Here is a 16,291-nt window from a genome sequence, read left to right as displayed (position 1 = left end):
GAAAAATGTACAGAAGTAAAAAATACATCACTGCTTGATTTACTGGCATTATATACAGAAAGAAGTTACTGTTATGACCAGTAGAAGATAGGAGAAGTACAATTTGCACCTCAGAGTGGTCCACCTTAACCTCTGCTTACCCACCTAGCTACCTAACTTCCGTAGACCGGTCGAAACTAGCTAGAAACTGCCAGGAGCTGAATTCGGGCCTCTTAAACTACAAAAGTGGAGTAAAAAAGGTATGTAGACAAAACAGATTGATTAGGAAGATAAAACAAATTTATTAACAAAAACTAGGCAAATAGATAAAAATGTGGACACAAAAGCAAAATGGGAGATACAAAGGGGAACGGGTACTCGCATACATAGTCCTTGAGGGTGTCATAATCACAATAGAGTCTTTTAAGTCATAAAATTCAATCTCAAGAACTTTTATTCAAAAGCAACAGAAGCACAGCGAAAAGTGATACAATTGTATTCATTTCCTTTCTTTTTTTTTTTTTTACAGAAATAATTATGATTCGATGCCAAACATTTCTTTCCCAAGGGCAAGACGTTAATAACAGGTGAAAGAAACAGCCTTCACACCAAAAGAATACAATCTTTGCATCAGGTAATAATAGTTATTTGTTTTACGTCCCACTAACTACTCTTTTACAGTTTTCGGAGACGCTGAGGTGCCGGAATTGAGTCCCGCAGGAGTTCTTTTACGTGCCAGTAAATCTATTGACACGAGGCTGACGTATTTGAGCACCTTCAAATACCACCGGACTGAGCCAGGATCGAACCTGCCAAGTTGGGGCCAGAAGGCCAGCGCCTTAACCGTGCCTCATAAAAGGCTTCTGATAAGTTCACCTGCATACACCCCAGCATCAGTGGGTAGGGTCTGACACATCCCACTCTGAAGAGTCTAGTGTCAGACCTAAGACGAAATGCTGGTTAATAGAGCAAACGCCTGAAAAGCCATACATCTAATTTTTGATCTGATTTTAACCGTCTGAGCCACTCAGTGCATCAGGTAAGACAAGGCTTAAAAATCAATTCATTTTCAAAGAATCACCAATCCCAACAATCTCCAAGGAGACTGTATCCTCCAGAAATCAAACGCCAGAGTGGTAAAGCTGGCAGAAAAGGAACAAACAAGGAACACAAGAAGATTAAAGGAGTTGCCATAGTTATGAAAGTAAATACAGTAAAACCTCGTTAATTCGAAGTCGTTGGGACTCAAAAATCGGACTTCGAATTACGTGATTTTGAATTAACCGCCAATTCGAAATTCAGAAGTACCAACCCTTGCCGCGTTACAAAATATACTGCATGCATTTAACCTTGATTCACAGTTTATACCTTTCAAACGCCATGAAAAAAGAACTATTTCCAAAATGTATCCAAGAAGGTGCATTTACATTATTCAAATAATACACTCGGATATCTCACTGGTAAACATAACCTCACGCAACGAAAGAAAGAAAAAAAAAAAAAGCACGATTCAAAGACGAAGAGAAATCTATGCTCGCTCCCATGTGCAAGTGCTTTATTAATTGGATTACTATACTGTAAGCATTTTAGATGCCTTGTATTTACACAGAAAGTACCCGATGCCCTTAAAATCGAACTTTCGTATGACTCTATCCTTGTACGATTTCCCGCCATGGCACTTCTCTCGTACTTCAGAAATGTAAACATTTGCCGCGTCACGAAGTATTCTAAGATCCATCAATACATGCAATCACCTCGATTCACAGTTTAAACCTTTCAAATGCCATGGAAAAAACTATTTCCGAAATGTATCCAACAAGGTGCATTTACAATGTTCAAATAATGCACTTGGATAAATCACTGACTAACATAACCTCACGCAACGAAAGAAAAAAAAAAGCACGATTCAAAGACGAGGATAAATTATGCCGGTTCCCCTGTGCAAATGAATTATTTTTTGGATTTCTTTACTGTTTGCATTTTTATTATAGATGCTTTGTACTGGCATGGAAAGTGCCCGACGTTCTTAAAACATCGTGTCTTATCGAAGTTTCCTATGACGAGGGAGTATCTCGCTTCCATGCGCATTGCAACGCACTACTACTACCCCCATCCCTCACACTGTACGGTTTCCAGGCTGGCAATTTCTCCTTTAAAACAATAAGACCGTTTGGGCTCGCATTAAAATAAAGCAATGCAGTTTCTCCGGCAATGTCAATATTGCTCGGTGCCTACGAATTTATTATATTTGCCACGTTTTTTCGTCAACTGTCGGCATCGCCAGTGTTCGCGGATTCTATTTTCCCGCACACTGCATGTTGCGTGATATTACGGCGTTCCTTAAAAGGTTGAACAAACAAGAATTCCGATTTCATTCAACTTAGCAATCATGAAGCGCACTGTTGACCCACCGAAGTGAGTGTAAGTGCGGAAAGCTACCCCTCCACGTTCCGGAACGCGCGTTCTATTATGACGCGGAGCGTATAAATTTAGAGTTGAAATTACTCTGTAACATATTATTGTTTTAAAATGTAAAGGCAGTTTCGAATTAAAAGTCTGAATTTCGGTAATGGGGTCGACGTTGTACTTCGAATTACGAATTTTCCGTATTTCGAATTAAACAATTGAAACAACATGCAAAACTGTATCTCATGTTTCCGGGAACGAGAGCTTCTTCGAATTAGGCGGGATTTTGAATTAACCGATTTTGAATTATCGAGGTTCTACTGTAAACATGTCTTAAATGAAATAAATAAAACTGAGAGTAAAATCCTGAAAATAGGCAAATAAACAGATACAGCTGAGAATAATAGCAACATAAAAAGAACAAACATTAGTACTAAAGTAACATCCGTTAGATACTGAAAAATAACACAGATTCAGCAATCACGCAAAAAAAAAAACACACACACACACACATGCACGCACGCACACAGAGACCAAACATGCAAGGTAGAATAAATAATATGGTATCAAGACACGTTACGGTAAGACTCGTAACAGCATGACAAGAGTAAATCAAAGGTTGGTGAGCTTGATCCAAAAACACACATCAGAAATTTGGGTCGCTGCAATATAGGTCAGGCTCATCCAATCAACGCCATAAACAAACCACAACACACATGCTACATAACATATTCATGTCGCCCAAAAAAGGCGAATATGAAATGCACAGCATTAATGTTCAACCATAATCACAGAACTTAAGCTCAAGCCAGATGTCGAAGCCAAAGAGAATAATAAAAGGTCTCCAACCAAAATCACAAACAAACTCATCATCCACACGGATCAAATGGATCAGCGTTATCTTCCGCCCCTAAGTAGGGATTAATACACAACAAGCAGACATGAGGAAAATGAAACATTGAAAAAGTCTGCAGCAAATAAATAAAGAATAATCAACAGAACAGGGATCTCTCAGCATACAAGACCAGCATAACTTAGCCAAGAAAAGGAAAATGAGATAAATACCTGAAACCATGAGAAACAGAATCCATAGATTCTATTTAATCATATACATTGACTCAAACGGAGTCATACTGGGCCAATAATGAATCCTTTTAAAATACCAGTTAAAAACAATAAGAATCATCTCATAGCCCAATGCCTCCACCTTTTCAATCCATGCCATTTTTGCATCTCTCTCAGAGAGCAAAAGAATCAAAGAATAGTAAGAAAGAAATGCTTCGGCAATCTTTCACAACAAGAGGTGCTATCTGTCTAATCGGGATGAACTACATGTCAAGCTTAAGAATATCAAACAGTCAGACTGATCTATGACATCGATAAAGAACGCGATAATACCATTATAAATGGCCCGTTATTGGACATTATAAATTTTCCAGCTAACTCGTCCCTGGTTGCCAGCGTTTCACCGCAGTTTGCTAAGTTGGGCTCATCAGTTGGTAAATAGCACACCTACCAAGACATATGGCAAGTGCATACCGTGGAGGCCACTGCGTAGGCTACTTGGAGCCACCGGCAGTACCAATGCACTATGAGAGATATTCCCTATGGGAATCAACATCCATATCACAAGAACACAATGTCGGAAGGTACAACATAAAGGTAACTTGGTGTGACACCATGGCAAGAAGCTGAAAATAAGGGAATAAAACATTCAAAACCCAGAAAAAGCCCCAAGGGGGTCAGGTGGGCATGGCACTTTAAACAAAGCAAGATGTTTTAAATACTCTCATAAAGACACTTAAAAATTACAGGGGAAGTATAAAACTTAATGTATCAAGTAAGGGAGGGTCCAAGGACAATTTTTATGTAAACAAAAACTTGATAATTTGTGCATTTTCAGCCAAAAATTCAGTAGGATATCCCAAAGGAGGTAATTTTTCAAATAATTCATACCTGAATTAATTCATCTACAGGAACATAAGGTCTTTTCAATCTTTGTTTAACAATTTCTTACCTGAAGTGACATAAAGTCCTCCAACAGAGGCACACAGGCGTACTATAAACTGACCAAAGGTATCCCGCTCTTGAGTCACTCTGACTTTTAGGGCACTCATATCATACTTAAAGAAGATACCAGGGATACCATGAGAACCCTTATTGTGGTCAATAGGCCGCTCATGATCTTTCACAGAATATTGGTAAGTAGTGAGTCTTGTGAGAAAAGTCTCCACATCCGTAGGAACAACATCCACGAAGTATTGATACAACATCATGTCTGAAATCAAATATTACAAAATGACTATTAAATTAAGAAAAACTGGTTTAACTACAATTCAGGTTTATTAAAATGACCAACAAAACCATTTGACATGTCTTTCAAGTCTTCCTACAAAACTTAAAGTTTGAGAAACCGTGCACTAGCACATATAAATATTACCGTATTTCTCCAAATCCAAAACGACGATTTTTCCTCAGAATCTCATGTGAAAAATCAAGGGTTGTCTTGCATTCATGACCGAACAGTAAAAACACCACTGGCAGCTAATAAGGTTGCTTGTTGCTTTCCTTCATCCCCCGCACGCGCATAAAACTGTCCCTTCAAAGTCCGCGTCTTTATCAGGCCTATAGGCTACATCACTAGCCGTGGCAACCGGTTGTACAGTGCCCCTATTTAACATCACTAATTCTCGGGATAAATAATAATAATGTTCTAGGTTTTACATCCCAGTAACTACTTTTATGGTTCATAAGTTACGAATTTCATTATGCTCCGTATTGACAACTGATCACAATCAAAGGATAGAGAAAGGTCCATCTATTCAATACTATCATATGAGTTGCACTGAGGACTTGTTCCTCCATTTCCGAAGCCGGCAAGCGAGACATGCTTCCAGCGGCAGCCAGTTGTACCTGACGCTTAGTAAAGTAACAGTTTTATAGACAGCGGGAATATTTTCCTGATGGATCGTCGTATTATAGAGACGTGGAACAGGTGTTGCTGGCAAATTTCCTGGAAATGGAGGAACAAGTCCTCAATACAAGTCATATGATGGTATTGAATAGGTGGACCTTTCTCTATCCTTTGATAGTACTTTTACAGTTTTCAGAGATACCGAGGTGCCGGAATTTAGTCAAGCAGGAGTTATTTTATGTGCCAGTAAATCTACTGACATGAAGCTGACATATTTGAGCACCTTCAAATACCACCGGACTGAGCCAAGATCGGACCTACGAAGTTGGGGTGAGAAGGCCAGCACCTTAACTGTCTGAGCCACTCAACCTGGCTAATTCTCAGGAAATAATGAAGAGAGAATGACATTTTACTTGCCAGGAGACAGACTCGCAATGTGGGCGAGTGACAATCCCCTGAATAGATTAAAATAAAGTCCCTGTATTAGCCTCTAAAAAACTTTTTTCAAATCCGCAGAATGGAATCAAAACGTGCGAGCCTTTGAATTCTTAGAAAGGCCATGGCTACGCAGTGGCAGAGTTATAAGGCGACTACTGTACCTGACATTCAGTAAAATTAACAGTTTTATAGACAGCAGGAATATTTTCGTGATGGATAGTCGTATTGTAAAAACACGTGGAACAGGTATTGCTGGCAAATTTTCAACATATTCCCATTGATATTATAATGTAATTTTTAAGTTAATGGTTATTAAACACACAGAAATGAAGAATAATTGTGCAGCCGCAAGGAAATATGGTATAACTAAAGCCAATGTTCCGTGTTAGCGTGAAGACAAAGATAGCTTAAAAATGTGTAATGTACAAAAAATACATTCGGTGGACTGCAGTAAGAATGCTTTAAAGAACTTGAAGATGAAATTGAGAGGTACGTGCATGAAAAACGCGAGGGGGGAATGGCCATACCACAGCGCAATAAACTCTCTGACCTTCAACGTCGGCATCTTCAATACACATTGTTAACCGCTGAAGTCGACCGAAGCCGGCAAGCGAGACATACTTCGAGCAGCAGGCAACTGCACCTGACACTTATTAAAAGTAACAGTTTTATAGACAGTGGGAATATTTTTCTGATGGATCGTCGTACTATAGAGGGAACAGGTATTGCTGGAAAATTTTCAATGGGTTCCCTTCAATATTATGATGCCAATTTGAATTTAAAGGTTATTACACTCGTGGAAATAAAGAACTATTGTGCAGCCGCAAGAAAATATGGTCTAACTAAAGCCAATGTTCGTCACTGGTGTGAAGACAAAGATAAATTAAAAATGCGTACTGTACAAGAAAGGCATCCATATGATTTTACAAAGCACTTTCTAAGCCTGACTTTTTTTTTTTTTTTAAAGGAAAAAGTGGGGGTTGGTTTACATTCAGGGTCGCCTTGGATTCCAAGAAATACGGTACTCAGCATAGCAAGATAAAGCCTAGATCTTTTGACATTTCCAGAAGCTCTTAATCTCAACTATCCTAAAACATAACAAAGAAGTTTTCTTACTTTTTAAAAATGTTAAGGCGTTCTTAAAAATACACTCAGAATACAAATTACAGCAGAATGGTGAGACAAAAACCTTGTAATATTACAAAAATTGGAAGAAAAATTTCATAAATGCAATTATAATACTAATAAGATAAAATGAAAACATTTCTAGTTACTCACTTTCAGTGGTTACTTTCTCATCACCTTCCAAAGGATGAACAATACCAGGACTTGGATCACCAAACGAGAAACGGTTGATACGATGAGTAAAATTGTAGTCTGAATCAGACATGAAAGTTGAAATATGAACATGACCTCTAGGAAGGGCCAGAGACCGTCCAGCTGTGATGTGGAAGTTCCCAGCAACCTTGTTCAGCACCAAACTTCCAAAGATGCGGCAAGCATCAGGTGGATATGGAGGGATCACTGTTCTATAAAGTTCAAAATATTATTTTATAAATTATTCTCTCGCAGAATACTCTATGTAAAACAATGCACAGTAAGAGGTATAGTATAGGATAGTATTATAGTACAGTAGGTATACTAGTGTAGGAGACTAGCCCTGAGCTAGATAATATGGGTTCAACCGTAGCTCTCAAAAGGATTTTTTATAACTTGCTTTACGTCGCATTGACACAAATAAGTCTTATGGCCACAATGGGATAGGAAAGGGCTAGGAGTGGGAAGGAAACAGCCGTGACCTTAATTAAGGTACAGCCTGGTGTGAAAATGGGAAACCACAGAAAATCATCTTCAGGGCCGCCGACAGTGGGGTTCGAACCCACTATCTCCTGGATGCAAGCTCACAGCTGGTGCCCCTAACCGCATGGCCAACTCGCCCGGTCAAAAGGAATTTATAAACATTACTACAATATGTGATATGACTAACATAGAACAAATTGCCAAGTCTCTTTACATTATTTCTGGCTCCAGAATATTCTTTAGAATTATGACTCAATATCACTACCACAACCAAACACAGCACTATAAACAGTGGGTAGTAAATAATGCATCCCAATTTCTGTCAAGAAATACCCAAATGCAGAGGTAGATTTTTTCTCTTTTTCACATTGTTCTCAACATTGTATTAACTTATACAGGTTTTTGGCAAGGATGGAATATGACAAAACAAAGACTGGAAGCTTTTTTCTTCTTCTTTTTTTTCTTAATCATTTAACGGTGCATTAACACATCAAAATCAAAGGTTTTTGGTGATGGAAGGATGGAAAAGGGCTACGATTAGGAATGTAGCAGCCATTGCTTTAATTAAGGTACAGCCCTAGCATTTGCCTAGTGTGAAACTGGGAAACCACACAAAACCATCTTCAGGCCTGTGGATGGTGAGATTCACACTATCTCCTGAAGGAAGGTAAAGACCATGGCCTTAATTAAAGTGCAGCCCTGGCATTTGACTGCTGTGATTACTTTTAACTTTCACTATGTGTGTAAGGGAATTGTGTGCTAGGTACTGTTCTGGCATAGTCTTCATAGAATATACGAAGCAGGATTGTCACGGTCAACAACTCGGTCTGTAGTAAAGGTGGTTGTGTAAATGTTGAAACTCAAATTAATGTGGGGAAAAAGAAAAAAAAAAAAAGGCCATATAATTACAAAGTTGAACATGAATGAAAATACAAAATATCAGCAAAGAACTGTTCTTAACTAGAGAATTTGGGACTTTTAATGGACAGACATGTAGTATATTTGGTAAAACTACCTTGCCTTTTAATAAACACTCAACGAAACATACAATGACAAAATAAGTAAAAATAATAAAAATAGTGTTAAGATTTGCAATCAAAAACACAGATGCGCTTATCCATCTAAAACAAACCTTTTTGGCATATCTCCAAACAAAGTTGACTGTCCAGATTTCCACAGCAGATCCTGAATAGCATGGAATTCTTCACGAAGATAGGAATTAGCATAGCGTACACTGTCAAAATGGTACCGTTGCTCAGAACTCAGCTCAAACCATGTGTCCTCTTGCTCCAAATTCCCAAACTGAAGGACATTTTGACTAGTTGAATCAAGGATATCAGCACCAACAACTAAAAAAAAAAAAAAATACAGAAATTTTACAAATAGCTCTGTATACAAACAGGAAGACGGAAGTGATTTAACAGTGTCTATGCATAGTTTACACAAAATCTCTCTTCAAATGTACTGGGGGTGACAATATGTCATCTCTGATGTCTATATTTATTCTTACATTTTTGACCTTGGCTTCAATATGGAGATTGATAATGCAGATAATATAATGAAAGTTTCATCCTATCTAAACTGTAATAAGGGAAGTGAACAGTGCAAATAAGTGGAGGAAAATGACAGGCAGAAAATTGGCAACATCAGAGGAAGATTCCAGGCAAAAATACGAATGATAAAAGGTAAAAAAGAAATCTTTCATTACCATAGAGAATTACAAGTGATAAGCTTTAACAGCTTCATTTCAAGTAATACTAATCCCGTATTGACTATAATCAATCAATGAATATTCAAGATAAACTTAAATATTATAATTAAGCGACCGCCTATTCAATACAATATATAATTCATTATATCTAGTACATGTTTCATCCCCTAAGGGACATCATCAGCTGATAATAAATTAACATTAATATATCAGAAATAAATATTAAAAATGGAAAGACACCTTAAAATTTTTACATTCAAAATAAGATCTTTGAAATTTTGTTAAAATTGTAAGTCATAAGACAGATAAAACAGTTAAATTGTCCATATTTCTCTTGTTGATGTTCTTGGAAAATACCAGTTTTGCTTATAAAATCTTAAAATATCATTTGTTGTAAATAGCACACTTGACTTGTATCTCTTGGTGAAAGATTTGTTGAAAATAAGCATTGCCTTAAGGCGGCTACACACGTTCAATTCGGCTTGTCAATTCGATGTGAACAAGCCGAACGGACAAGCCGAATTGACCGTGTGTATGCATAAGTTTGTTCAAATGATGTGAGCTCAAGCCAGAAATTTGAACTGATGGCATGATGGAAATTCATCAGTTTTGCTTGACACATCAGCTTGACGGCAAGCCGAATTGATCGTGTGTGTGTGTGTGTGTGTGCGTCAGTTCAGTTCCTCAAATCAGCTGTTCTGCGCATGCGCACCAGTAAATGGCAAGTGTCCCACGTATTTTTTGCCGTGGGCGTAGTCAGTACATTGATAGCCCTTTTTCAAGTGACACCAGGCTTTGCTAAAGTAGTTTTTTATTTACATTTATTTACCTCTAAAGATTATCATAAAGTGAAACGTGAGACAAGCTCGTACAAAAAGTTAAAGAGATCGATCCTCTTGCCAACAAAACACTAATGACAAAGAAGATAAACAGTTTGAAAACTGCATTTCGTAAAGAACTGTGTAAAACAGACAGTTTGGTTAGTGGAATGAGTGCAGAAGATGGGTGTGTACCTAAAATATGGTACTTCGATCAATTGTTATTCCTGACGGATCAAGAGGTGCCAATGATGTCCAAATCTTCGTTATCAGTGTCCTTTATCAACGGAGAAACACGGGACAGCAGATCTAGATATGTTTCTTCGTTCATCCGCAAATAATTAGGCCAATCCTTGGGGTGAAACCGAAGCTCTTTTAAAAGGTTAAGGTGGGAGTACTGGGCTCATTTTAAAAGCCAGTCTTTAACCCACACATTCCGCTTGAATTGACGCCTTCTTTTCACAATTACACAAGCCACTGCACCATACATCAGTAATAACTCATCGTCCGAAAACATTAAGCTGCAATTTCCGAAACACAAGCACGACCAAATTTTGGAGTTAACCACATCGAATTGACACACCAAACTGAACGTGTGTATGTGATTGTTGCATCAGTCAGATTTGTCAATTCTAACTAACGAGCCAAACTGACAAGCCGAATTGAACGTGTGTAGCGGGCTTTAGATGGTATAATAAACGATTTTAAATTCTGAAGCATTTAAATTTTATTATATCATATAAGGAATGCTTATTAAGTTTCAACAAATCTTTCACCAAGAGATACAAATCAAGTGTGCTATTTACAACAAATGATATTTTAAGATTTTATAAGCAAAACTGGTATTTTCCAAGAACATCAACAAGAGAAATATGGACAATTTAACTGTTTTATCTGTCTTATGACTTACAATTTTAACAAAATTTCGAAGATCTTATTTTAAATGTCAAAAATTTTAAGGTGTCTTTCCAATTTTAATATTTATTTTTGATATATTGTTAATGTATTATTAGCTGATGATGTCCCTTAGGGGACGAAACATATACTAAATATAATAAATTATATATTGTATTGAAAAGGCAGACCGCTTAATTATAATATTTAAGTTTATCTTGAATATTCATTGATTTTATCACAGAGAATACAATCCAAATTGGAGGTACAGTAATTGAAAGATTTGACCATTACCAGTACTTGGGTTTAACTACTGACTGAACCTGAACTGGTCCAAGCATATCGAAAATACAAGTACAAAAATCACACAAGTGCTGAGTGCGCTGTCCAAATGTAATCACAAAAACTTACACCCGTCCTTCAGAAAATATATCTTTTGTGTTTACAGCCCTCCAAACAATAAAAATCTGAATCCCCACCTTTTAGAAATCAAAACAGCTACTATTTTTATAGGGGATTTCAATGCAGCTTCTCCAGTCTGGGGCTACAACTACACAAACACAGCAGGCAAAGCAATAATAGACCTTATAGAGAGCAGCTCTTTAGAACTACTATACAATAACAAAGTTCCAGCAACATTCATTCACCACTCTGGTTCCACAACTAACCCAGACCTCATATTAGTGTCAACAGATCTTGCAAACCAGTCATCGATCAGTACTTGAAGACCCAGCCAGTGGACATAGAATGTCCCTCCTTACTCTTACATCATACAGTGAAATTGCTCTATGTGCAGACCAGAAGATCCGGTGGAACTTCAAGAAGGCAGCCTGGAGAAACTTTCAGGAACACCTGGAAACTAAACTGTAAGAAATTGATCTTGATGCACCTCCTAACATCATCCTGAATAAATTTACTACAACCACAAAAGACATAGCCAAACTGTTCATACCTAGAGGTACTCAAACAAAATATAAACCTTTCTGGTCAGATGAAATGTCGTATGGCTGTTAGTGCCGGGATATCCCAGGACGGGTTTGGCTCACCACGTGCAGGTCTTTCTATTTGACTCCCGTAGGTGACCTGCGCATCATGATGAGGATGAAATGATGATGAAGACAACACATACAGCCAGCCCCGTGCCATAGGAATTAACCAATTAAGGTTAAAATCCCCGACCCGGCCGGGAACTGAACCCGGGACTCTCTGAACCGAAGGCCAGTACGGTGACCGTTCAGCCAATGAGTCGGACTGGTCAGATAAATTGAACAATCTTAAGTCCGACAGAGATAAGAAGAACAGCTGAACTTACTCAGGATCAAAATGATGTACGCAAATGACGACAAGCAAGAGCAAAATTAAAACAAGCCATAACAATATCAAAAAGGGAATCTTGAAACACATTCTTAACAACAGATGACTATACGACAGAATGCAATAAAGCCCACAAACTTATCAATTCTCTACACAACAAACCTGTAGTCACTCCTTTGAATCCTATTATGATAAATGATCAGGAAATTACAGATTGCCACAAAATAGCAAACCACTTCTGTAAACACTACACATCAAATAGGTTATCAAGACAGAAAAAGAAAAAAGACAAGACCCTCAAACAAATAGTGAAAAAATTCATGAATAATAATGCAGAAGACATCTTTAACAATGAATTTTACATAGAAGAGTTAATGTTGTTTTGCTATTTGCTTTACGTCACACTGACACAGATAGGTCTTATGGTGACGATGAGACAGGAAAGGCCTAGGAATGGGAAGGAAGCAGCCATGGCCTTAATTAAGGTACAGCCCCAACATTTACCTGGTGTGAAAATGGGAAACCACGGAAAACCATCTTCAAGGCTGCCGACAGTGGGGTTCAAACCCACTATCTCCCGGATGCAAGCTCACAGCTGCGCGCACCTAACCGCACGGCCAACTCGCCCGGCAGAGTTAATGTCAGCGATAAAGAACACACAAGTCAGAAAACAACCAGGACCCAATGAAATATTCCCAGAATTCATAAAAAACCTTGGACCATCTGCTCTTAATCCTCTATGGATGAGCGCGACAAATTTGTAACATTTCCAATACATTGCTTTATCTGTACAGCGAGAAGCATTTTCTCTCAATTTCCGCGCGTAGCAGATTTGTAACGCTTCAGATTACAAGTCTAGGAAGTGGCGCAGCGTTGCGACAATCTGTGGAACCATTTGAACAGTAGAATGTCGGGAGTTCTGAATGGTATAGACACGTGTATTTCAGATGTGGATATTCATTATTACTGTTCTTGAAAAAGGTAAGTAATGAACTTTAACAAAATAGTATACGATACAGGTAATGGATGATAGGAAAACTTAAAACGGTCCACCTTTTCAATACAAAAATGTTATAGTTTATTTATAACATGTATTTGTACTTGGAACTAGTTTCAACGCTGATTTGCGTCATCATCAGCCAAAATGTGGGAATAGGCAAGCATGTAGGCATTTATATTACACAAGGCGTTACACTAAACAATACACATCTTACAAGGAGATAAAAACAGGGACGAGTATAGAAACAAATGAATCGTTGAGAAAACAAAAGTCATACATATTAAAAATAACCTTAACCACACATCTTGCACATTTTCGCACTGCAAGTTGTGTGGTTAAGCTTATTTTTAATATGTATAACTTTGCTTTCTCAACGATGCATGTGTTTCTCCATTCGTCCCTGTTTTTATCTCCTCGTAAGATGTGTATTATTTAATGTAACACCTTGCGTAAAAAACTGGGTTATATGAAGGAGTTATATCATGTTCACAATCATGCTTTCACGTCTCTGCACAATATTTAAAATGAAATTTTACCGTTGGTCTTTATAGCTATTGTTGAGAGTGAAGGAGAATTTCCTGTTTTGTATGTTTATCAGGAACTCAAGGGAGACTTCATTAGTTAGTCAGAACATAGAAAAATGAGAACTCTTAAGGTTTCACTTTACTTTGTCCTGCCTGCTGGCTCTTCAGAAATGTGTGCACGTGTGTTTTATATTCAGGAATCATTCAAGAAGAACACTTTCGCACTGCAAGATGTGTGGTTAAGGTTATTTTTAATATGTATAACTTTTGTTTTCTCAACGATTCATTTGTTTCTATACTCGTCCCTGTTTTTATCTCCTTGTAAGATGTGTATTGTTTAATGTAACGCCTTGTGTAATATAAATGCCTACATGCTTGCCTATTCCCACATTTTGGCTGATGACGCAAATCAGCGTTGAAACTAGTTCCAAGTACAAATACATGTTATAAATAAACTATAACATTTTTGTATTGAAAAGGTGGACCGTTTTAAGTTTTCCTATCATCCTTTCTCAGTTCAATACGGACAAATATGAAATTCCTAGGTTTAAATGATACAGGTAATTACGATGTACATCTGGATAAAAAAATATTATGGTAGACATTATTCCAAGAATTTGTGACCCCTTTTTTTAAACATTACAAATTTGTCAACTTAGGCATTTACAAGAAAGAGGTTGTTTTTGTAGAAAATGAAGTCTGCAACATTTTACGGAAAGAAGAGGTGTGTGAATGCTCGTGTGGCGGTCGGAGTGGATGGAGAGAGCTATGACAGTTGCCTGAGTCCCTCTTCTCGTGATACAGATGATGATTATGTGCCAACGAATAGGGATGCTACATCAAGCAGTTCTGAAGTTGGTAAGGTTTTAGCCCTTGTCTCTGGTTTTGCACTCCAACATTATTTAGAACTGTTTCTGCAATAGTAGATGTAGATTTCAAAAGACACTAATCTGTAGACTGTTTCTGTGACTTCAGAGCCAAGTGATAAAGATGATACCAGCATCCCTGACGTAGACTTTTAGAGCCAACAGATTGTGAGGATGTACGTTGATGACTGACAAAGATTTGAAAAAAAAAAAAAGAGAGAGATGTTCCTATGAAGAACGGGAGGCAGATATTGACGGTCAAAGTGTGCGAGTTGTCAAATGGTTTGACAACAGATCCGTACATTTTCTGCAGCTGGAGAACCATTGAAAAAGGTGAAACGATGGGATTAAAAGCAAAAGAAAGTGTTGACGTTGACTGTCCATCAATGATTCTTCTCTACAACAAGTTTATGGGAGGAGTTGATCTTTTAGTTTCACTTATTGCATTGTACAGAGTCCACATCAGATCGAAAAGGTACTACCATCGGTTATCTTTTCACTTACTTGATATGGTGATCATAACTGCTTGGCTCTTATACAGGAGGAACTGTGACTCCTTTGGTGTCCCCCAAAGTAAGCAGATCCCACTTTGCCAGTTCAAGGCTGAAATAGCTGATGCTCTGTGCAAGATAAACAACGACGTAAGTGGGAGAAAGAGGGGAAGACCTTCTTCAATGTGGATTCTGAATATGCAAAGAAGAAAACAGGGCATGCATCTAAGCCAATTCCCCAAAAGGTTGTTCGTCAGGACAATGTTGGACATCGGCTAATTGTGTCTGAGAAGAAAGGCAGATGCAAAATGCCAAATTGCAAAGGAAGTCCTTTAATTGGGTGTCAGAAGTGTAATGTTCATGTATGCATCAAGAAGAAAAGAAAATGTTTTCTGGACTTTCACAAAGAATAAGAAATAGGCAGATGCAAAGTGCTGAACTGAAAGGGAAGTCCCTCAACTATCAGTGAGAAATATGTTCATTTGTGCATCGGAAAAGAAAGGAATTGTTTTCTGGACTTTCACAAAGAATAAGAACTGTGCAGGTCAAAATTTCCCCTTCATATATGTTCATATGTAAGAAAATGATATAATTATTCACAGACCAACATTAAATTCATCTGTACCCTTAAATGCCTACTGTGACAAATATGTAATGCTACAAAATATAAACATGACTTGATGATTCTTTTATTGAAATATGTTTATTGTGGCCCTTAAGGAACACAAATATAGCACAATCATTTTTTTGTCTTTATCGATTCATAATTCTGTCTATAGAGGGTTAACATACGTCTGCACATATTCAACAAATTTTGGACATCAAATGAAAACCTACCAAACAACATTCAACTCTCTTCCCACTCCACTTCCCTGTAGGCCAAAACAAAAAAATGTATGCAGAGATAAAACTAATTACCCCTGCACTACAACAGTTACTAGGCAGAAACAATGATTACCAAAAATTCCTTTACCTTACAAATTCAAAAGCAGCCATCCAAGCCGTCTCGTCAAATAATAAGCCTCAAAATAAAGAACTGGAAGAAATTCTATGTATGATAAAAAACCCTTGAAAGAATCCACAAACAGATCTCATTTCAGTGGATTCCTTTTCATGTTGGAATAATAGGTAATGAA

The 16,291-nt window shown here is 37.6% G+C and overlaps 1 protein-coding gene across 5 annotated transcripts in view; it reads right to left on the bottom strand.

Annotated features, from left to right (window-relative positions):
• Nucleotides 1-16,291, bottom strand: part of LOC136876931 (endoplasmic reticulum-Golgi intermediate compartment protein 2) — a 76,452-nt gene that overhangs the window by 26,277 nt on the left and 33,884 nt on the right. For all 5 annotated transcript variants that reach the window (XM_067150693.2, XM_067150688.2, XM_067150691.2 and 2 more), the window contains exons 4-6: nt 8,670-8,886; nt 7,016-7,266; nt 4,403-4,663 (exon numbers count right to left, since the gene is read on the bottom strand). In XM_067150693.2, coding sequence (XP_067006794.1) covers nt 4,403-4,663; nt 7,016-7,266; nt 8,670-8,886 — 729 coding nt within the window. The remainder of the gene's footprint in view (nt 1-4,402; nt 4,664-7,015; nt 7,267-8,669; nt 8,887-16,291) is intronic.

Source organism: Anabrus simplex, chromosome 7 (genome assembly GCF_040414725.1).
Source record: "Anabrus simplex isolate iqAnaSimp1 chromosome 7, ASM4041472v1, whole genome shotgun sequence".
Lineage (NCBI taxonomy): Eukaryota > Metazoa > Arthropoda > Insecta > Orthoptera > Tettigoniidae > Anabrus > Anabrus simplex.
This window is presented reverse-complemented; position numbering and strand designations above follow the sequence as displayed.